General features: G+C 49.3%; 1 protein-coding gene across 23 annotated transcripts in view; it reads left to right on the top strand.

Annotated features, from left to right (window-relative positions):
- Positions 1–20,278, top strand: part of ZMYND8 (zinc finger MYND-type containing 8) — a 157,345-nt gene extending 137,067 nt beyond the window's left edge. For 13 of the 23 annotated variants that reach the window (XM_061209724.1, XM_061209725.1, XM_061209723.1 and 10 more), the window contains 7 exons: positions 4,854–4,934; positions 6,743–6,821; positions 9,257–9,496; positions 11,405–11,562; positions 12,713–12,779; positions 16,644–16,727; positions 18,603–20,278. In XM_061209724.1, coding sequence (XP_061065707.1) covers positions 4,854–4,934; positions 6,743–6,821; positions 9,257–9,496; positions 11,405–11,562; positions 12,713–12,779; positions 16,644–16,727; positions 18,603–18,742 — 849 coding nt within the window. In that variant the 3' untranslated portion in view covers positions 18,743–20,278. Of the gene's footprint in view, positions 1–4,853; positions 4,935–6,742; positions 6,822–9,256; positions 9,497–11,404; positions 11,563–12,712; positions 12,780–16,478; positions 16,728–16,879 lie in introns of those variants that run through there. The other 10 variants (XM_061209728.1, XM_061209737.1, XM_061209733.1 and 7 more) reach the window with 3 other exon arrangements.
- Positions 20,279–22,216: the final 1,938 nt, after the last annotated feature.

Below are 22,216 nucleotides of genomic sequence, written 5' to 3' on the forward strand. Positions count from 1 at the left end.
AACATTTCTTGCATCTTCTCGATCTTTGCCTCCATTCTTTTTCTGAGGTCCTGGATCATTTTCACTGTCATTATTCTGAATTCTTTTTCTGGAAGGTTGCCCATCTCCACTTCTTTTGGTTGTTTTTCTGTGGTTTTATCTTGTTCCTTCATCTGGTACATAGCCCTCTGCCTTTTCATCTTGTCTATCTTTCTGTGAATGTGGTTTTTGTTCCACAGGCTGCAGGATTGTAGTTCTTCTTGCTTCTGCTGTCTGCCCTCTGGTGGATGAGGCTATCTAAGAGGCTTGTGCAAGCTTCCTGATTGGAGGCACTGGTGGTGGGTAGAGCTGGCTCTTGCTCTGGTGGGCAGAGCTCAGTAAAACTTTAATCCGCTTGTCTGCTGATGGGTGGGGCTGGGTTCCCTCCCTGTTGGTTGTTTGGCCTGAGGCGACCCAACACTGGAGCCTACCCGGGCTCTTTGGTGGGGCTGATGGTGGACTCTGGCAGGGCTCACACCTAGGAGTATTTCCCAGAACTTCTGCTGCCAGTGTCCTTGTCCTCACGGTGAGACACAGCCACCCCCTGCCTCTGCAGGAGACTCTCCAACACCAGCAGGTAGGTCTGGTTCAGTCTCCTACGGGGTCACTGCTCCTTGCCATGGGTCCCGATGCGCACACTACTTTGTGTGTGCCCTCCAAGAGTGGAGTCTCTGTTTCCCTGAGTCCTGTCGAAGTCCTGCAATCAAATCCCGCTAGCCTTCAAAGTCTGATTCTCTAGGAATTCCTCCTCCCATTGCCAGACCCTCAGGTTGGGAAGCCTGACGTGGGGCTCAGAACCTTTACTCCAGTGGGTGGACTTCTGTGGTATAAGCATTCTCCAATTTGTGAGTCACCCACCCAGCAGTTATGGGATTTGATTTTATTGTGATAGCGCCCCTCCTACCGTCTCACTGCGGCTTCTCCTTTGTCTTTGGATGTGGGGTATCTGTTTTGGTGAGTTCCAGTGTCTTCCTATCCTCAGGAACTCTTAATAGTAGCTAATGACAATAATCTAAGAGTATTTAGTAAATTACTAAGTAGGCAATAATAATACTTGACTCTTTAGTAATGAGTAAATTACTAATTAGTTACCAGTGGGTAAACTATTCAAGTTGATAGAATGGGTGACAAGAGTTGAGGGTAGTTGTTTCTAGACTTCTTGAAGTCTCATGATAGGAGTTGCTTTATTATTCAGTGTGAAAGGTAGAATCTTTTTTTTTAGTTCTTGATGGCGAGAGTGGTATATATAATTTTCTACTCATGAATTTCTGTTGGTCCTTTTCTTTTTATTCTATCTAGGTGTATTATCTGTTGCTACATAACAAATCACTACAAAACTTAGCAACTTAAAACCACACACATTTATCTCACAGTTTCTGTGGGTCTTGAGTCCAGGCTCGGCTGGGCTGGGTCCCCTGCTTCAGGACCTCTGGCAGGCTGCCTCCAAGGTGTCTGCTAGGGTTGGGATTTCATCTGAAGATGTGACTGGGGAAGGATCCACTTCCAAGCTCACTTAGGTGGTTTGTGGGCAGGATTCATTCCCTTGAGGGCTCTTGGACTGGGGGCCTCAGTTCCCGGCTGGCCGTTGGCTGGAGGCTGTCCTCAGTCCCTTTCCCTGTGGCCTGCCCAGCATGGCAGCTTGCTTCATGACAACAAGGGGTAGAGAAAGCCTGCTAGCAAGATGGAAGTCACAGTCTTATGTAGGTGATCACAGAAGTGACGGACTATTACCTCTGCCATATTCCGTGGGTTAGAAGCAGGTCACTAGGCCAGCCCATGCTTGGAGGGGATTACACAAGGGCACAAAGCCCAGAGGGCTGAGGTCATGGGGAGCCTTCTCAGAGTGTCTCTCACACTAGGTAGGATGATACTAGCAGTAGCCAGTGTCTGCATGGCATTTACTCTGGCCCAGACACTGTCCCAAGCACGTTTTATATGTTACTTACTCAATCTTTATGACAGATTGATGAGGCAGGTACTGTTAGCACACCTACTTTATAGATGAGAAAACTGAGACCTGGCGAGGTCACACAGCTTGTCCAGGGTCACATAATCAGTGAATGTCCAAGCTGGCATTGGATGGTAGCCGCCAGGATCTAGCGAGTGTGCTCTTAACCCGGCTTTGAGCTGACTTGTGAATTCACACCAAGCCTGCTGACCACAGCTGTCCAGTGTCCACAAATTGATTGTTCTTACATGTGGCTTTTTCAAGCAACTCCGCTTCTTGGGGATAACTTTGTCTCTTATTTAGTATTTCTGCCCCCTTTTGAATAAAACACAAGAATTCTTATAGAGTCCCGGAGTTTCAGAACAGGAAGGATTCAAGTATTAGTTATTTGTTGGCATCCTCAAGGTTTTTATCTTACCTGTTCATCACCTTGAACTAGTATTGACTTAGTATTTTTATTTAAATTGACTTAACTAGTTGAAATAAAATTAAGTCTAACCTCACCAGATCCTGTTCTTTGTCAAGGCTTGAAGCTTAAGTCCATCTTCCTTTTGTTAAAAAGAGAGATTATCATGAAAGTGTTAAAGACATAATGGCACCAAACGGAGCCTTTCTTCCTAATGTGATCTGTTGTAGGATTGCCAGAAAATTGAAACGGGGTAATTTTTAAAATTACTGATTTAAGAAAATGTCTGGTATTGCCCAAATGGCTTCTTGTTCTGCTTGCAATTGATTTGACTTTTTGTATCACCTTCCATTGCTTTGGTCCATGTTGTCTATTTACAGAAGAGAAAACTGAGGCTGCTTTGCGGCGCTGGCTAGTGGTTCGCACCAAACCAGTGTTCTCAGCTCCTGCAGCCATTTCTATTCTATCCCCTACTGTTGCCCCCTTCACTCTTAGAGCAAAATTGAGGAATGAACTTTTTGACAGACGTTTCCTTTGCAGCTAGGAAAATGAACACAGTGACATAGTTTTGTAGCTGATGAACTTTCTTGTGTCTGAGGTGACCCAGAGTTGAAGACCCAGATTTGTGTGTTTTGGCAGAAGGGCTCTTTGTTGGCTTCTTTGCTATATTTGGAAGTAAGAATGAAGGTCAGTCCGCAAATTCATGATTTCTTTAAAATGGAATGTAACTATGGCATTAGTAAAGTATTGAATTTCATCCACTTTCTGAAGTTTTCTTGTAAAGCAATTTTGTTTTAATATTTTAAATGGATGTGGGTAAGGAGGCCCATACAGAGTGACTGACCATAAAGCACAAAGTGTTTTTGCTGGCAGTGTCCCCCTGTGGCACCTGCAACAAGCTGGGGGCGGAAATCTCAACAGATACTTGATTCATTTTTCTCCCATTTTGGGGTGAATTGGGGGTTACTCTTTTGGGGTTGGGAGCAGTTTTGCAATTACTTGTTCACGTGAATTAATTTTTCTGTGAAAATGAGACAAACAGGTATTTCTTTAGGAACCACACTGAATTATGGTTCAGTACCTGCCCACTCCTCGGCAGGTACTGAACCACAGTCTTCTTGTGGTTTTCTCATTTCATCCTTGTGCATACCCTGCAAGGGGGGCACTGTTATTATCCTTGTTATATACATGAGGAAACCGAGGCTCAGAGTTGGTGGATGGGAAGATGTAATGGTGGGAACAGATCTCGGGCATCAGATGTGAAGGTGCTGTTTGTCCTGCCTTTTTACTGAATTGGAACAAACTGCAAAGCACAGGGGGTCCTCGGCAGCGGCCAGGCCAGATCTGAGTCCTCGTTTTGTCTCCTGTCCCCTCCTCTTCCTCCTGTGATGTGGGAGGTCAGTGGACAAGTGGGAGATAGAAGAGAAACCCACCCTGCAAACACATTCCGTCAGCAGCCACCTGGGTGCCTGCTGCGTGGCCGTGAGCTGTTGCCACAGACTTGCTGATGCCTTCAGGGGTCAAATAGTTAAAGAAAAGGAAGATGGGAAACAAACTGGAAAGGCAGTGGATGCCCCGACCAAAAGCATTAAAATAGCAAACCAGCTAGATCTACACAATGGACCATATTATTCATCCCTAAAAAGGAATACAGCACAGACAAGTCTTGAAAACTTTCTGCTAAGTCGAAGGCAGTCACAAAGGACCAAATATTGTGTGAGTTCACGTATATGAAATATCTAGATTCGATCTAGAGACAAGAAAGCAGATTTGTGGTTATCAGAGGCTGGGGGGGTGATGGGGTTATTGGGGGGGTGAAGGCTCAGGGGGAGCAGAGTTTCCTTTTGGGGTAATGAAGAGGTTCTGAAATTGATTGTGGTCATGGATGTACAACACCGAATGGACTAAAAGCCATTAAATTGTACATAGTAAATGAGTGAATTGTAATGGTATATGAATATCTCAATAAAATGATAGTTTTTTTAAGGAGAAACAATTTTAAAGAACCACCAGCAACGAAACAGTCTCTCCCTTGAGCCCACTGTGCCGGCCAAACCATCTTGGGGCCAAATTCAGTGTCCCCACTTTAACCTGTGGCTATAAATTAGCTTTATGGCTATGAACTACTCCCATGATATGGGACAGGGAACTTGTGGGTGATTCCTACCCTGCCTGGTTCATACCAGGCTCTCAACCTTGGCACTAGGGACATTTGGGGCTGGATAACTTTGTTGCAGGGGCTGTTCTGAGCACGGTAGGGCGTTTTGAGCATCCCTAGCTTCCACGTCCTCGATGCCATCAGCACCCCTCTCCCCCTCCCCCCCCAGCCATGACAACCAAAAATGCTAAGTGTCCCAGGATGGACAAAATCACCCCCAGCGGAGAAACCGCTGCTTTATGCAGATAAATTTTAGATGTATGTCATCTAGAAAAAGCCTCAGGGAAGCGATCACCTGAATCATTTCTGTTTTTATCTTTCAGATGATGGATGCAATAAAAGGCACAATGACGGAAATATATAACGACCTTTCTAAAAACACTACTGGAAGCACAATAGCCGAGGTCAGAGATGAGACATTCATTCCCAGTTTGCTAAGAGTGTTTTATGGGCTGCTGTAGGGGCACCGTGAAGAAGCTTCTCTGGAAATCCCTCTCGGGTCCTGGCTCTGGTCACCAGGCTTGCTCTGCTGATGGGGGTTGGTGGTGAGGGTATTTCTTCACTTTGCTAGGAAGCTGGTGCTCTGGAGACACACCCTGCTCTGTGCCATCACTTCACTTCTACTCAAACAGCCAAAACCAGAGCTTGAGTTGTTATCCCACTGGTGAGACTGGACAATAGTGCTTTTGACCCCATGTAAAATTGGCTCCTTCATCTTCTCCCAAAGTTTGGACTTTTTTATACAAGTGATCCTTGTTGTCCAGGAATGTGTATCCCCAGCCTCCTTAATTTAGGTGATTGCTTAGAGAAGAGCGTGGTTAAAACGTTGAAATGTCCACTTAGGAACTGACCATTAAAAAAAAAAAGCCTCCCTGAATTTCCCTCCTAGGCTAATTCCCTGCAAGCCAGATGCAAACAGGTCACCGTGGGAAATGACAGTGGCAGGACTTCTAGAGGTCATTGAAAGTCATGATGGAAAACTGGGGGGAGTCACATGCAGAGCCACTGACCTGTGAGGACCTGGCAGGGTGAGGCTGGCACCCAGACGAAGAGGAAAAAATCTCCAGGAAGGTGTCCCTATAGGCCTTCAACAGAGAACCGCGTGAATGTAAAGGTTTAAGGGAGGTCCCAAGAGAAATTGTGAACCTCCTTGGGTATTTTTGCTGATGTGACCCTCTTTATGATTGTGCTGGGACGTCAAACAAGAAGGGGAAATGTTGTCTTAGAAAAACCTCCCCATCCTCACCCCCACCTGCTACCATACTTCATTCCTTTTTGTTCATTTTAACTGGCGTGGAGTTGAAAGCATGGATCCGTAATGTCTCACCTGAAACCTTGGGTCCAGATATGTGCCAGAATTTTCCAGATTTTAATGAGGTAATATGCAGCCCCCTCCCACAATTAGATAACAGTGTTTTCTTCAGTGGAACAGTACAGTTGTTCCCACTGTGTTTGATAAATCAGGATTTCTCAACTTGACGCTACTGACGTTTGTGCCAGATGATTCGCTGTGGTGAGGGCCGTTCTGTCCATCTGGGACGTTTAGCAGCATCCCTGGCCTCTACCCCCGGGATGCCAGAAACAACCTATAATGTCTCCAGGCACTGCAGTGTCATGGAGGGAGGGAGGGGGGCAAAAATCATCCCAGTTGAGAACCATTGTGATTATTCAGCACTGCCAACAGCCTTGTATCAGTTCACATTGGGTTTACATTTTCCTCCCTCCAAATGAATTTGGCCCCACATTTACTCCTACCCCCCAGAATACCCTATGGTTTCCAGAAATGTTAAGCTTTGGACTTTGAAGAGAATGATCATGCACCCCCTTGCCCAAAATCTTAGGTAAGAGATACAATAAAGCTTGTTTTTATTTGTTTTTGTTTCATTTTTTAGACCAAAATCCTCATCAAACCTTTGACGTACTATTGATTATGAAAACCTGGTCTTCTTACTTTAAGTGGCTTTTCCTAGAGCATTTCTTGGAACAGACAGCCGACTCATATTTGGCTTTTTGAAGCAGAAGTTCTCCCGAATTTGGGTTAACCCACTGGCGCCCACCTCTCTGACTGCCGCTGTGGGGAGGCCAGCGCAGGCTGCCCGCTCTTTGCCTCAGCACGTGACGTTAACCCTGTAGTGAGAGCTGGAGCTTCCGAGCCCTGTTGGTAAAAGGCACCTGGATGCACTTTGTAAAAAGTCTTTCTCTCTCCTTACAGATTCGCAGGCTGAGGATTGAGATAGAGAAGCTCCAGTGGCTGCACCAGCAGGAGCTCTCGGAAATGAAACACAACTTGGGTAAGTCCTGCTGACTTGGTCTGCACTGAGGAAGGTTCTGGATGTGAGCTTCTTGGCACCTCTGGCGTTCGGCCCAGATGTGAATTGAATCAAAAGTAGGGCAGGGGGATGCACCACTGGTGGGGAGACCACAGCATCCTGGAGAGTCTGACCTGGAGAAACCAGATATGAAGGCTGGAGCTGGAGGGAACCCTCCTTTCCTCTTTTCAGAATACCAACGTCAGCAACAAAGTCATCACAACAGCCTTGGTAGCAGCTCTTGCTTATGAGCTCTGACCTTGTTCCAGCAACCGGCTGAAGTTTTCATGAATTAGCTAATTCTCACAGAGACCTTTCTGATGAAACGGGGTCTGTTATTTCCAGCAGAAACTGAGGCACAGACACGTGCAGAGTCACACAGCTGTAGTTCACGTCTGGGCGCTGTGGCTCCAGACTTTCCTCCTCGTAACCACTGAATGTCAGGCATCTTAAAGTCTTGGATACTTCCTGTGTGCCCCACGTCATGGAGAGGGCGTTGGTCCATGGATTATAGATAGATTGATGTTTCGCTTACTGCTCTGTGGGGATATTGTAAAAGGGTCTCCCCCCAAAGGCAGAGCAGTTTCTTTCAGACCCTTGAGTAGTATCAGCCTCAGAGTCAGAACGCTGGCAACGGGGAGGTTCTGTTAGGGAGGTAGACCCAGGGGTGCCCACCTGGTTGCAGGTGATACTTGTTTAAATCACGCAAACTCCAGTCCTTCGGAAGCCGACCAGGAAAGCTCCGCCCCCGCCCTGCTCCTTCCCTTGTTGCCAGGAGGGAAGTTTATTGGAATGTTGTCACTTCTTCCTGTTTTTCTTGTAAAGTCAAGGAATCTATTTTTATGCAGAATCGTTTCATTTAAAAATATTGGCCACACATTTGAAAAAAATACATGTGGGCTGGACAGAGCTTGTCATGGTTGGCAGGCTCCTAGTTGAAGGCAGTTGGGAGTGTTGGAAATGTTGTGTCTGGATACAAGTGCTTTTTATCTTTACCAGGGGTTAATTTTCTTTATTGGTGTTTTTTTGGAGGATGTTTTTTTTTTTTTTTTTAATTTCAGGAAGAGGATTTTAAGGAATCGAGGAACCATTTATTTTTCTTTTATTCCAGTGTGCAGGTTGCTCCCAGGTGTTGCACTTGTTGTCTGATGTAAAATTGAGAGAAATCTCAGTAGCGTGGGCAGTTTGATAGTTGTTTTATTAGCTTAATGATCAGTCACGATGCCCTGTCTGGTAGATTAGAGCCACACACCAAGAAGACAGCATGTCCAAGTTGTAGCCCCAGCTCTGCCCTTAGCAGCTCTGTGCCTCAGTTTCCTCATCTGTGAAAGGGGTATTATAGTAATGCTTACCTCATAGGATTAGCAGTATAAAAGGATTAAAGGAGTTCATGTTTATAAAGTGCTTACAACAGTGCCTACAGATAGTAGGTGCTATGTAAGTATTTGATAGAAAAAAAGGCTTATACTAATGATAAAATTCAAAGTGAGTTTAGTGGAAATCGTTTCAAGGGTTTATTTGAGGTCTTCCTGCAGAATCCCCATGGGGCCCCCTTATCTGCATCCTTGGCACCTGACGTTCATTATCACAAGCAGCTCTGTTGGTCAGCGTGAGGGATGCCCATCTTACAGATGTAGACACTGGGGCTCGGGGAGGCTGGGTGACTCAGCCAGGGGGTATCACACAGCCAGGGCATCTCCAAGCCAGGATCCACACCCGAGTCCATTGGAATCCATGTTCTGACCTGGTGTGAATGACCCCACGTCCTGGGCTGGGGGACGACGGGTGATGAAGCCGGCATCTGCTCCTCTCCCCTCCCCCTCCTCCCCTCCCCTCCCCCTCCTCCCCTCCCCTCCCCCTCCTCCCCTCCCCTCCCCCTCCTCCCCTCCCCTCCCCCTCCTCCCCTCCCCTCCCCCTCCTCCCCCTCCTCCCCTCCCCTCCTCCCCTCCCCTCCTCCCCTCCCCTCCCCCTCCTCCCCTCCCCTCCTCCCCTCCCCTCCCCCTCCCCTCCCCCCTCCTCCCCTCCCCTCCCCCTCCTCCCCTCCCCTCCCCTCCCCCTCCTCCCCTCCCCCTCCTCCCCTCCCCTCCCCCTCCTCCCCTCCCCTCCCCTCCCCCTCCTCCCCTCCCCTCCCCCTCCTCCCCTCCCCCTCCTCCCCTCCCCTCCCCCTCCTCCCCTCCCCTCCCCCTCCTCCCCTCCCCTCCCCCTCCTCCCCTCCCCTCCCCTCCCCCTCCTCCCCTCCCCTCCCCTCCCCCTCCCCCTCCCCTCCTCCCCTCCCCTCCCCCTCCCCTCCCCCCTCCTCCCCTCCCCTCCCCCTCCTCCCCTCCCCTCCCCTCCCCCTCCCCCTCCTCCCCTCCCCTCCCCTCCCCCCCTCCTCCCCTCCCCTCCCCCTCCTCCCCTCCCCTCTCCTCCCCTGGCAGAGCTGACCATGGCTGAGATGCGGCAGAGCCTGGAGCAGGAGCGGGACCGGCTCATCGCTGAGGTGAAGAAGCAGCTGGAGCTGGAGAAGCAGCAGGCGGTGGACGAGACCAAGAAGAAGCAGTGGTGCGCCAACTGCAAGAAGGAGGCCATCTTCTACTGCTGCTGGAACACCAGCTACTGTGACTACCCCTGCCAGCAGGCCCACTGGCCTGAGCACATGAAGTCCTGCACCCAGTCAGGTAGGGCCCCGGGGGCACCTCCTGGCCCAGGCTGCGGAGGGCGGGCTCTTGGCTCCCCCTGGACCACAGGGCCCTCACCATGCTCACTCACCACCTGTGTGACTCTTACACACGAGAGAGCAGCACACAGGCGTGGAGCCGAGACTCCAGACACAGGTGGTTCGAACCTCTGCTCTCCTCGGCCACAGTGTTGTTCGCTGCGGTGCGGGGCTTGTGATGATCACTTTAGTTTCATGTGAGTTGCTGTGGTTAGTTCTCCACCGGGGGCAGTTTTTGTCTCTGTCCCCTCTCCAAAGACCCTGGCAATGACTGCAGACGTTTGTGGTTGTCATAACTGAGGGAGGTGCTGCTGGCATCGAGAGGGCAGGGGCCAGGGATGCTGCTAAACACCCTGCAAAATGCACAGGACAGCCCCCTACAGTGGAGCCCATCCTGGACTCACAGCGTTAAATAAGGGATCCCAGTGCTCATGTGGAGGAAAAAGTGTTGGTTTGGAACTGATCAGTCTTTGAAATCTCTTTCTATAAATTTATTTATTTATTTATTTTATTTTTGGCTGCGTTGGGTCTTCGTTGCTGCGTGCAGGCTTTCTCTAGTTGAGGCGAGCGGGGGCTACTCTTCATTGCAGTGCGAGGGCTTCTCATTGCGGTGGCTTCTCTTGTTGCAGAGCATGGGCTCTGGGCGCGCAGGCTTCAGTAGTTGTGGCTCGCAGGCTTCAGTAGTTGTGGCGCACGGGCTTAGTTGCTCTGTGGCATGTGGGATCCTCCTGGACCAGGGCTCGAACCCGTGTCCCCTGCATTGGCAGGTGGATTCTTAACCACTGCGCCACCAGGGAAGTCCCCTGAAATCTCTTTCTAATACAGAGCAAGCAGATCCCAGGCTAGGAGACTCCAGCAGGAAACACACTGTCTAGTTAGAATTTATTAATAGTATTTATTAGTGATTATTTTACAGTTAGCATTTATTTATGGCTAATATTAGATTTCTATGCTTAGAAATAAAAGTCTCCATTTCAAATAATTTATTTAAATACAAATAATAGGGCTTCCCTGGTGGCACAGTGGTTAAGAATCCGCCTGCCTATGCAGGGGACACGGGTTTGAGACCTGGTTCAGGAAGAGCCCACATGCCGCGGAGCAGCTGGGCCCGTGTACCACAACTACTGAGCCTGCGCTCTAGAGCCCGCGAGCCACAGCTGCTGGGACCCGCGTGCCTGGAGCCCGTGCTCCGCAACGAGAGAGGCCACTGCAACGAGAAGCCCGCGCACGGCAACGAGGAGTAGCCCCTGCTCGCCGCAACTAGAGAAAAGCCCGCGTGCAGCAGCGAAGACCCAATGCACCCAAAAATAAATAAAATAAATACAAGTAACATAAATAATATGATAAGGGAGTATATCTACGGATTGGCAAGTTTTTCAAAGGTGATACACGAATGACCCAAATTTGAGAAGCTCTGGAGCAGGGGTTGGTAAGCTTTTTTTAATGAAGGTCCGGAGAGTAAATATTTCAGGATTTGTGGCCTGGGTGGTCTGTCAGAAGCGCTCAGCTCTGCTGTTATAGGGTAAAACACGGGGTGAAAACTGGTCTAAAATTAGAAATGATGAAATGAGTAATTGGAACAGCAGTTTACAGGGTGTTTGTTTCACGAACATTCTTTTCTCTCCAGAATGATTTAATAAAACTTGGATCACAGACTCTTAGAAATGAACATATTTTCATGCACAGTCTGGAATTCCTGCGCCTGGAAAGCTTTGGTCCAGCCACCCTGGGCCTGTGCTTGTGCCCTGAGTGGGCCTGGGTGGCAGCTGCGTCTCTTACAGGTGGTGGTTTGCGCAGAACGGGTTTCCCCGTGGGCCCGGGAGCCACCACGCTCGGCTTATACTTGGCTTCTGTCCCCTTTTGCCCTCAGCTACCGCGCCTCAGCAGGAAGCAGACGCCGAGGTGAACACGGAAACACTAAACAAGTCATCCCAGGGGGCCTCCTCCAACACGCAGGCAGCCCCCCCGGAAACGAGCACCTCGAAAGAGAAGGAGGCGCCAGCTGAGAAAAGCAAGGACGGTGGCTCGGTGAGTCTCCATCCCACATGCCTTTGGGCCACGCAGAGTCTCAGACCCACCCCCGTGCCCGCCACCCCGGCGAGTCCTGTGCTGTAGGGAGGTTTGTCTGTCTTCAGGCTGCAGATGGGGGTGACAGTCTTAGCAGGGCTCCTTTTCACAAGGTGCGTGTTTAGGGCAGCGTCGTCCCCAAACCTTCTGAGACGATGGGAATGTTTAGTATCTGCTCTGCCCAGTATGGGAGCCACTAGCCGCATGTAGCTGTTGAGCGCTTGAACTGTGGCTAGTGTGACTGAGGACCTGGATTTTAAATTTTATTGAATTATAATTCATTTAAATACAGGTAGTCACAGGAGGCTGGTGGCTGCTCTCTTGGACACACAGGTTCCACCTCCTACTTGCCCAGTGTGTGGTATATGTAATTGCACGCAAACGTTATTTTAGGTGGCACCTTGATCATTTTTTACATCTGTAGTCATTATGTATTTATTTCATGTCTATTAGGAAAAAAGCAAGTCATCCCAGCAGTTAAAACCCTTTGATTTCATTGATATTATTGCCTAGTAAGAGGTTAAAGTGAAATAAAAGTGAACTGATATAATTTGATGTAATATGCAGTCAGCCCTCCGTATCCGTGGGTTTCTCATCCTTGGATGCAACCAACCGAAATTCCATCCATGTTTGGTTGAATCCATGGATTCGAAATCCTCGGATACAGAGGGCCCACTGTATTCACCGTACTAGGCCTTTTTTGTATATAAGGAGCTGGAGCATCCCCAGATTTTGGTATCCTTGGGGGCTCCTGGAACCATCCCACTTCGGGTACTGAGGGACGGCTGTGCTTCCTTTTGGGATGTGGCAGAAATCTGGGGTGGGCGGTAGGTCAGAGAGGGGAGCTGAGGACCAGTGTTCTTGAAGCCGCGGCTCTAGAGTTGAGTGAGGAGCCCCCAGTGCTGTGTTTTGGGGAGGTAGAGCAGAAAAGGGCACAGGTGCAGGGTCCCCCGGCTGACCTGGCCTCCCCCACCTGAGCACGCCAGGCAGAGGGCACGAGGGTGCTGTAGGGGCCGTGACGAGCGCCCCCATGGATCCCTGGGCTTCCCTGGGGGGGGTGCTGCATTGGCCCCAGTGCCTTGCCTCCATCTCTCTCTTTTTGTATTTCTAGACCCTCGACCTTTCTGGCTCCAGGGAGACGCCCTCCTCCATTCTCTTAGGCTCCAACCAAGGCTCTGGTATGTTGCCCCCTGGTGGGCGAATGGTGCTCTCACGGTCCACATGGGCAGAGGGGAGCCATGAGGAGAAGCCAGAGGGAGAAGCTGAAGGGTGTAGGGCCGTGATTTTCAAACTGTGGGTCCTTAGGGATCCTTGGGGGTGCCCTGGGCGGGTCAGCGGGGGTGAAGGAGTGGCGGGGCAAGGTGGCTTTCAGGCACTTCTCCAAACGGATCAGGATTTACCTGTACTTGTTTGATTTCTTGGGGTTCCACATCAAAGACATAGGGTTCCGTTGCTGACCTGGGGTGGCGTAGAAGATGCATTTGGTTTGGGCAGTTCTTCTGCCCTCAGAGAAATGACCACAGGAAATGAAACTGTGAAACTATCCCTGAGGTCCCAACGCCTGCATTTAGTGGATGAGGGTACTTGAGCATTCAGAGGAAAAAAGAAAATTTTTAGGTAGATGATCTTTCTGTAAAACCCCTTCCACTTGAGGGATAACCTGGTAGGCTGTTTTGGGGGATTATCTGACACTGACTTTTGGTTTTCCCCTTCTGTGCAGTTTGAGCTGTCCTCTTTTCTAGCCCAAAGGGTCTTTCCCCTGCACCCTCCTAAACCGGTTTGAGGGCATTCCAGCAGGGTTCAAAGAAGGTGTCTTCAGTGAGGACAGTTCTGCTTAATTCAGGGTCCTTCAGCTCTAGGATCTTTCTCTCTGCCGGGTCATTCTCTTCAGCTGAAAACCAAGCATTTTCTTTTAGTGCATAGAGGAAGAAGGGATGTCCTTTGTTAGGGTGGCTGGAGAATGTTTCCCGAAGGGCTGGAAAGTGGGATTCAGGTTCGGGGTGCACCAGGGGGAGTGGCACGAGCTGACTTCACGAACTTGGCATTAAATACGATTGAACCACCTGTTGAAAAAACTCACTTCTCACTCCCCCTTCAGGCCTCTGGTTACATCTCTGAGAACAAGTTCAGTTTGGTGCTAAGGTATCTTCTTCATCCCTTTGATATCTTCTTCTTCTTCTTTTTTTTTTTTTTGATATCTGTCTTTTTAACTTCAGCAGCATGGCACCCACCTAGAATTTTCTACTACAATTTGGTTTTCATTATGTTGATTTGTAGAGTTGTCTTCTGTGTATGGCTGGCATTATTGCTTTCCTGCTTTTGGTGATGATATAATAGTTTCTGTTTGACTTAAGTTGAAAATGAGTTTAAAATAAAAGCACGAACTGAGTGGACGTGTCAAAATTGCAAAGGTGGAGTGAGAAGGGCTCAAGTTGGAAATCCTGCTGCAGACGGGGTGCTGTTGAGGTTTTGGAGCAGCAAAGTGGTACAATCCATGTGGGAAGATTAACGGGCCTTGGCAAGATTAGTGATGCCCTGGGAGTATGGAATCTGTTGGGACAGGGAAGCTTGCGTGCAGGAAGGCGGTTGGGAGACGCATCGTATCCCAGTTCTGAGGTGGAGGAGGTGTTACCTAGCCCAGGGGTTGGCAAACTTTCTGTAAAGGACCAGAGAGTAACTATTTTAAGCTTCGAGGGCCACACAGTTTCTGTCAGAACTGCTCGACTGCCGTTGTCGGATGAAAGCAGCCACAGATGACACACAAAGAGATGGGTGGGCCTGTGCTCCCGTGAACCTGTACTTGGAAAAACAGGCACTGGCCTGGATTTGGCCCATGGGCCGTTGTTGGCTGACCTCCCCCTCCTCCTCGACCTGAAGCACCCTGGTGTCCGAGGGGGTAGAAAGGGAAGTTGGAGAGAGGAGGCCAGGAGCCTGGAAGATGCTGGTGACTTGGCGCCGGGGGTGGGGAGTGGGGAGAAGATCATCCCGAGGAGGCTAATGATGAGATGGGGGGGGGGCAGGGAGGGAGGGAAAGGTCCCACATTGTCAGCAGCTGGAGGAAAAAGCATTTTTCAGGCAGTGCTGCCGTGTTATCTTGGAGTGTGCGCCGAAGGGAACTGAGCGGGAGGTCACTGGAGGCCAGGTCAGGACAGCGAGCTCAGGGCTTCTCACTTTCCCCTGTTTACTCACCAAAGCCCCCTGGGTGATGGTTGGCGTCAGAGCAGACAGACTGGCTCGTTTTCTGATTCCTCTTACGTCCAATGGTTTCTGCTAGCGCTCACTGCTTGCTGACAGTGTAGATGAATCTTGTGGAGGAACGTGGGCTTTACAAAGGTTTACAAACACTGAGGTCTCTGAGCTCTTCATAGCCTTCTGGAACTAGGCTGGTTAAGATGAGGGTCTAGTCGGGAGGGGAGGAAGGTTTCGTAGGGGGTAGGAGCTTCCTCGGGGTGGGCGTGGGCCTTTCCTGTTCACTTGTCTCTTCATTTTAAGATTGTAAAGCAATGCATGCATATCCAGTTGACCCTTGAACAACACGGGTTTGAACTGCGCGGGCCCACGTATACGTGGATTTTTTCCTGTAGTCAATACGGTTCTACACGATCTGTGGTTCGTTGAATCCGTGGATTTGGATATGGAGGGCTGACCATGAGACTTAAGTGTCCATGGAATTTAGTATCTGTGGTGGGTCCTGGAACCAATCCCCTGTACCATCCCTGACACCAAGGGAAGACTATAGTTAGAGAAAATAAAACTGTACTGGGAAAAACAGTTCCTAGTCCCAGTCTCCATGGCTGTCTTTGGGTACATCTGGCACTTAACCTCCTTATTTGTAAATAATGTAAATAACGTGTTTCCCCATACTTCTATTTCTGGACTTTATCTAGACGTTGCTTGTTGACTTCTGGCTTTAAAAGATGAGAATTGGGGTCTTTTATCACCTCTCTACTCCCCCTCCTCCCAAACTACTTATGTCACTGTTTGATATGCCTATGGGTTACCTTGGTCAAGTAAAACACTTACTCCTTAGTTCTTGTTCTATCAACTGGGGACAGTATCTCTTGCCCCCTCTCTTGGCGCCCATCATCTCCCTCACCTCTCCTACCCCTGTCATATCCAGACTTGCCATCTTCCCACTTTCACTCCCCCATCGCCAAGGCGGAGAACATGTATGTGCATCCTCTCCTGTAACTTCAGTTGGGTCTTCTCACTTTCGGCTGTTGGCTGAGCCTAAAAAATTGACATACGATAATCTGTGCTTCCATCATTCTGATCGTGCCATTTGTTGCAGATGTGTACTGTGATTACATTTCCACCTTTGTATATAGCCTTACTTTTCCCTGGAGTTTCTGTTTTTTTTTTTTTTTTTAATGTTTCCTTTGTCATACCTTCAATGATTTCCCCCAAATTCTTCACTATGACAGTTATTTTATTGAGACACTTTTCCTATCACACATTTTAGACTCTTACCATCTCAGATATTATTTGTTGGTGTCCTTCCGTCATGGCTGAGGAGTGGCCCACTGATACCTCATCTGTAGCCTCTTCCTCAGTCCTTCTCACCACATGCACCTCCGTCGCCCTCTCTTCCCTGTTCTGTCATCAGCCTTGGCAGTAGATTAGTGATTACTTGCCCTGAATAATCTGGATTCCTTGGGTGGAGCTTTCCACCTGAATTGTAGTGCTGGTGCCTCCCCTTGCCCTGGATGAATTAAGCTCTTGGCAGAGCTAGTGGTTCCTAGAATTTTGCTTCCAAAATTCTGCGAATTTATGGCTTTACGTAGTTGCTTTTATGTCATTGTACGCCATATTTCCCACCTGTAATGCCGTGCTATGTCCCGTGATCCTGTTCATGGTTTAATATGCATTTTTAAAAGCCTTAGTCTCCTGTGAATGCATTAAGTTGGAAAATGGGGACATCAACAAAGCAGCCACCCAGCGCTAAGACCAGCAGCGTGTTGCTGAGCAGAATAGCGAGGCCTTGGGGTTGTGCGGATTTGAGCCCTCTCCAGACTCTGAGGCTGCCTGTGCTATCTCTTCAGTTAGCAACAGGTGTGACAAGCAACCCGCCTCTGTCCCAACCAGCACAGACCACCAGCCGCACCCCAGCTACCCAGCCCAGAAGTGTAAGTATGACCCCGCCTCACGGAAGCTGCCGGGGAGCTTTTCCCGGTGCACGGAAGGCTCGTTTTGTGTGTCTGTGTGTGTTTTTCTTTGTGGGCGTCTCTTCTCCTGTTCTCCTGAGTGATGGGTCTTGCTTTGCCTTGTTTCTTCTTAGCTTTGCCTCTGGTGGCCATCGGAAACCGCAGTAGAAAAAGAGTTTTTTTGGGGGCCACGCCGCTCAGCTTGTGGGATCTTAGCTCCCCGACCAGGGATCGAACCCACACCCTCGGCAGTGAAAGCGTGGAGTCCTAACCACTGGACTGTCAGGGAAGTCCCCGGTCTGGCTTCTTGAAGGGGCCTCATCCTCACTCTTTTCATAAAGGGTCCTAGACTAACACCCATTGTCCTCTGCAGTGATGGGTCGAATCAACCACCGCCCCACGTCCGGTCCGTGGGAGGAGTCAGGCTCTGCAGCTACTCAGGTGGCCAGCCTCGCTCTGGGATGCAGCTTCTGTGCTGAGCTCAGCCCTGCTCCCGTTTCTTCTAAGTGGCCCAGCTGGTCTCCGCCTTCAGCAGAGCTGGGGAGACTCAGTGTGACTTGACTGCATTGTTGTAGGATTTTCTCCGTGTGGTGATAACCAGCTGTATCACTGACCTTCCAGAGAACTGACGGTGTAGGCATCACGAATAGGGAAGAACGCTTAAGAAGAGGTGGATTCAGGATCCGTAAGACAGCTCCACCCTGGCCCCCCCCCCCCAGATCTGCCCACCACAATACTGCCCCCTTTTGGTCACAGATGCAAGTGACTAAGAAGAGTTCTCTCCTGAATGAGTATGTTACTTGGGAGATCCTTTGATCATTCTCTTCACTACTTATCTTGCAGAAACAGACCTCAGGACCACATACATGCCTGCCGTATCACCAGAAAGGTCGCCCCCTAGGCGATGATACGGTCCCTTGCTCCCTCACTCCAATTCTGTCTCTAAGCTTGACAGCCGACTTCTTTCAATCAAATATTATCACCCCACCTTAAGAAGTTAAAAAAGAAAGTTTTGTCCCAATCTGTCTGAACTGGGTAAATGATCTATAAGATATGATGGGGTCTTAGTGATGTGCTGGTGGGTCTCTTAGAGTCAGCCATCACGCTGAGCCTGCAGGCTGGGGCCGTCTCACAGTTGGACAGACACCTGACTTGGCTCTTCCTTCAGTGTCCTCGTATCTTACTCAGCCACGATGTAGCTCCTTGTGGCGCACGTGTCCTTGAAACTCCCGTAGGTCTTACTCTGGTTCTTGCATCCTTCAGTGACCCTTAAGCTTGTCCTTACTGGGAGCCAGTGGGTCTTCACCGTTAAGCCCAGCTGGGCTTAACCATTCTGGACCTCCCTCCTCTGCTTCGGGTGGTTTGGTTATAAGTCTGTTTTTCAAGTTGCCTATAAACTGATTAAAGAAACTCCATTAACAGAAGTAAGTAGATCGAATGCCAAATTTCAGTGCCTTCTTTAGTGGCCAAGGTAGGACACAGGGGCATGGGGTGCTTGGTGTCTGGTCATGTAGGAGGGGTGCCTGGTCCCAGGTACCACACAAGAAGTGCCTTCCTCGATAACTTCGTACCTGTCCCCAGTCATCTTTATTCTCTCTGAGCATGATTCCCTCCTGTTTTTTCCAATCAGCTCTTGTTAAATCCTAAAAAAATGAGTTCTGCCCGTGTACGCCACAGACCCACAAATTCAGGGCAGTAAATGGTGACAGGATTCTGACCATCTATGTTGTGTGGAGTTGGGCGGGGAAGGTGGTACCAGGGAGCAGGTGCAGATCACATAGAGGGATGGTTCCGATTCACTGGAAGTGGGCAGGAATGCTAAAAACCTGCCTTCCGGTTGACTTCCCCCCAACCCAGACCATTCCCGGAGCAGTAAATCCAGTTGCTGGAGCGGCAGTGATGAGAAACGGGGATCGGTGCGCTCTGAGCACAACGCCAGCACCAGTTCGAAGAGCCTCATCCCGAAAGAGTCTCGGCTGGACACCTTCTGGGACTAGGGACACGTTGGGGTACAAGTCACCCATCCCACGGAGGAAAAAAAAAAACCAGACACCAGGAAAACCGGAAACAGCAAAGAAATGTGAGACAGGAGAATCGCCACCCTCAGACTGGAGGATGCCAACCATTCAGACTTGGCCTTTGCACCTGGCACGGAGGGCAGCCCACACTACGTCACGTCCAGCATTAGCCTTGACAGAGGACTGTTCCACCCACATGAAACCTATGCTTTAGATGTAAATAATGTACAATTTGTGGATGTCATTGAGCCTAGAGTACCTTCCCCTTTTTATATTTGTATTGACTTTAACTTATAAAAAAAAAAAAGAGAGAGAAAAACAATAAAAAAAAAAAGAAACACACCCAACAACAAAAAGAATGTTTGGATGTTGGAGAAGGGACGGTCAGCCAGCCCACCTGTCACAGTGGTATGGGGAGGGCGTGGGGATCACCATGGCACACAGGTCCTTATCCTGGGATGCCCAGGGGAAAGTGAGCCGTTTCCATTTGTACGTCTGTACACAGCACATTGGGATCAGGAATTTCCGGCACAGATTCAGTGCTGTCGTGGGCACATCACATCCAACCATTGGCCCCTTTCAAATGCTGTGTTACCATGTTTTAAAAGGCAAGCTCTCTGGACCAGTAGGACATGTGGAGGAGCTCGTTTATTTTATGTGATTTCCATGATGACTTTACTCCTATAAAAGGGAAAAAAAAAACCAACGTCCTTGTTTACAGAATATCAACTAGAAACAAGCCCTGCTCAGCTCAGTTGCAGAAGGGAAGAACTTAGAAAGCGCTCAAGTCAGAAGCTCTGAAACAAAGAGAGATCTTTTCTTTGCTTTGTGGTTCCTTTAAAGACACTCACACCCACTTGGTAAGAGACGGGCCGTGCTTTGCGGAAGTGAGAAGTCAAAGGCAAGACGCACGCGGAGGACATTTCAGTCTGGGATGAAGCATGTATGTATTATTTATATGATGGAATTTTACGTTTTTATGTCAGCATGAAACAAAGGCAGTGTGAGAGGACGCAGGACACCGCCGTGCTGTCTGTTACACTACGTATGCTGTAGTACCATTTTGTATGTTGTGTAAAACAAGAAGCATTGAACAAAGCAAAAAGGTGATGTATGTATATGAGAAAAATTAATTGTACGATATCATTCCAGTACCTTCTGTTGTACATTTTAGTCTCGTTTCCTTTCTCTTCATTGTTGATAAGAGGATGCGAACTGTACAGTTTCCAGCTAGTTACCCATATTAGAGAAGAAATAAAAAGAGAGTATTAGAAGAAAACAGGAGAGAAAGAACATTTGTGAATTGCAGTTGTCAAAAAAAAAAAATAGCCTAGCTGGCCTTATTTGTGAAGCATAATTGCTTTTAGCATATGGAAGTATTTTTTCACATTTTCTTTGTATAAAATTTGTATTAAACTTAAATATCTTTTTTGATGATGGTGTTTCTTTGTGTCTGAGCCAGTGGACTCACACGGTATGCTCTTTTGGGTTCCCCCACCCCCCAGTTTTTTCAGATTCTTCACCTTTTTTTAATTAAACTGTTTTGGAAAAATGGCTTGGTCGTCCTCGATGCAGTTTTCCATTTGGTCCGGATGGCCGTGTCACGTTTGCTCGATCAAACACAGGAGACGGGGCCACGAGAGGTTAGGAACAACATCTCCATGGGTGGCGGGCACATTATAAATAAGGGCCCCTAGTGGGTGCTTTCCTGGGAAGTCCAGTTCCTGGGAATTTACTGACAGAGATGTAGAACAGAAGGGAAATCCTGGGTCAGTCTTGGAAAAACAGTGGGAGGGGAGTGAATTGCCTTTCCGTGGCCAAGATGGGGGCCTGAGCTCCTGGGAGTTCCGTGGGCAGCATGGGGCCTTGGCTGTGCCCAGGCACACCCTGGTCATTTCATCTTCACGTGTCACGAAATTACTTTGATTTTTTTCCCCAACCATTTAAACATGTAAACACTTCTCAGCTCAAGGCTGGACAAAAGCAGGGCATGGACTGGATTTGGCCCGCAGGCCATCACTGACTGGTGCTGCGAAAGGAACAAAATGGGGCTGGTTTAGAGAGGACCTTACAAGAGCTTCTTTGTGCCTCTTTGTGGGTGTGGGAACCTGTCGTGTGGAAGGAGACAGCATGTGTCACAGCCGCCAGTCGATGGATATTCGGCATGTCAGCAGACACTGGCCATGGCAAACAGACCTGCAGGTCCCTCGTGTGCGAGTCATGAGCTATGTGAGGGGACCCGTGGGAGTCAACCCAAGCAGCTGCATCCGGGGCTCGGTGAGTGGCCAGGTAAGAGGGGAAGGGCTTGGAGGTTCCAGACAGGGCAGCGGGGCCTTCTCCCTCTGACTTTAGTCTGGGTGGAGTGTTTTCAGGGCCCAGTGGCTCTGAGTCTAGGAATGAGGAGAAGGAGGACACCATGCTCTCTGCCGTGGCCCTTGCTCCTTCCTCTCAGCGATGGCCAGGCACAGGGCAGGATGGGGCTGGCACAGCCAGCCTGGTGGGTCTTGGGACTACTTTTAACGCAGTTGGGCACTGTCGCCGCCTGGTGGCCTCCGTGCAGAACTGCAGCCCCCAGAGCCGGAGTTGGACCAAGCGGTGGGGGTGGGGGGGGGGGGACACAGCCTCTGGCCTCATCCATCTGACATTCTCACTGGGAAGCAGTCAGATATGCATATGATAGAATCCTAGGTAGAACAGACTCACTGAAGATAAATAGGAAGGGTATGGAGGGGAGGTAGATGGTATTGATTGGGAATGGCCTCTCGAAGGAGCTGGCCTTTGAGCTGAAATGTAAACGTGGTGGGGACTGAGCATGATGTCTGGGGCAGCGATTTCTTAACACTGGCTGAATGTTAGAAGTGCCTGGGAAGATTTATTTATTTATTTTTGAAATATTTATTCATTTGGTTGCGTCGGGTCTTAGTTGCGGCACGCGGGCTCCTCTTTGTGGTGCGCGGGCTTCAGAGCTTGCGGGCTCAGTAATTGTGGCGTGTGGGCTTAGTTGCCCCGCGGCATGTGGGATCTTAGTTCCTCGACCAGGGATCGAACTCACATCCCTTGCATTGGGAGGTGGATTCTTAACCACTGGACCAGCAGGGAAGTACCCACCTGGGCAGATTTAAAACAGCAAAGCAGACACCACCCTCCTTCCCCAAGTAATGACATCTGACTCTCCGAGGTGGGGCTTTGTAAAGCTCCTCAGGTGATCCCGATGGGCAGCCAGAGCTCAGAGCCTCTAACCTGGTTGGAAGAACATTCCAGGTAGAAGGAAAAGCAAATACAAAAGGCTTGAGGTGGGGCTGGCATCTTCCAGGAAGAGGAGGAAGGCGAGTGAGGTCATAATGAGGGATTCAGCGTGGAGGTGGGGCTGATGAGATCAGAGAGGGAAGGGAAGTCGGGGCTTGAATTATGATCCGAAGGAGATGGGAAGCCAGGGTGGTTGGTTTTTTTTTA

Source organism: Eubalaena glacialis, chromosome 13 (assembly GCF_028564815.1).
Source record: "Eubalaena glacialis isolate mEubGla1 chromosome 13, mEubGla1.1.hap2.+ XY, whole genome shotgun sequence".
NCBI classification, from domain to species: domain Eukaryota; kingdom Metazoa; phylum Chordata; class Mammalia; order Artiodactyla; family Balaenidae; genus Eubalaena; species Eubalaena glacialis.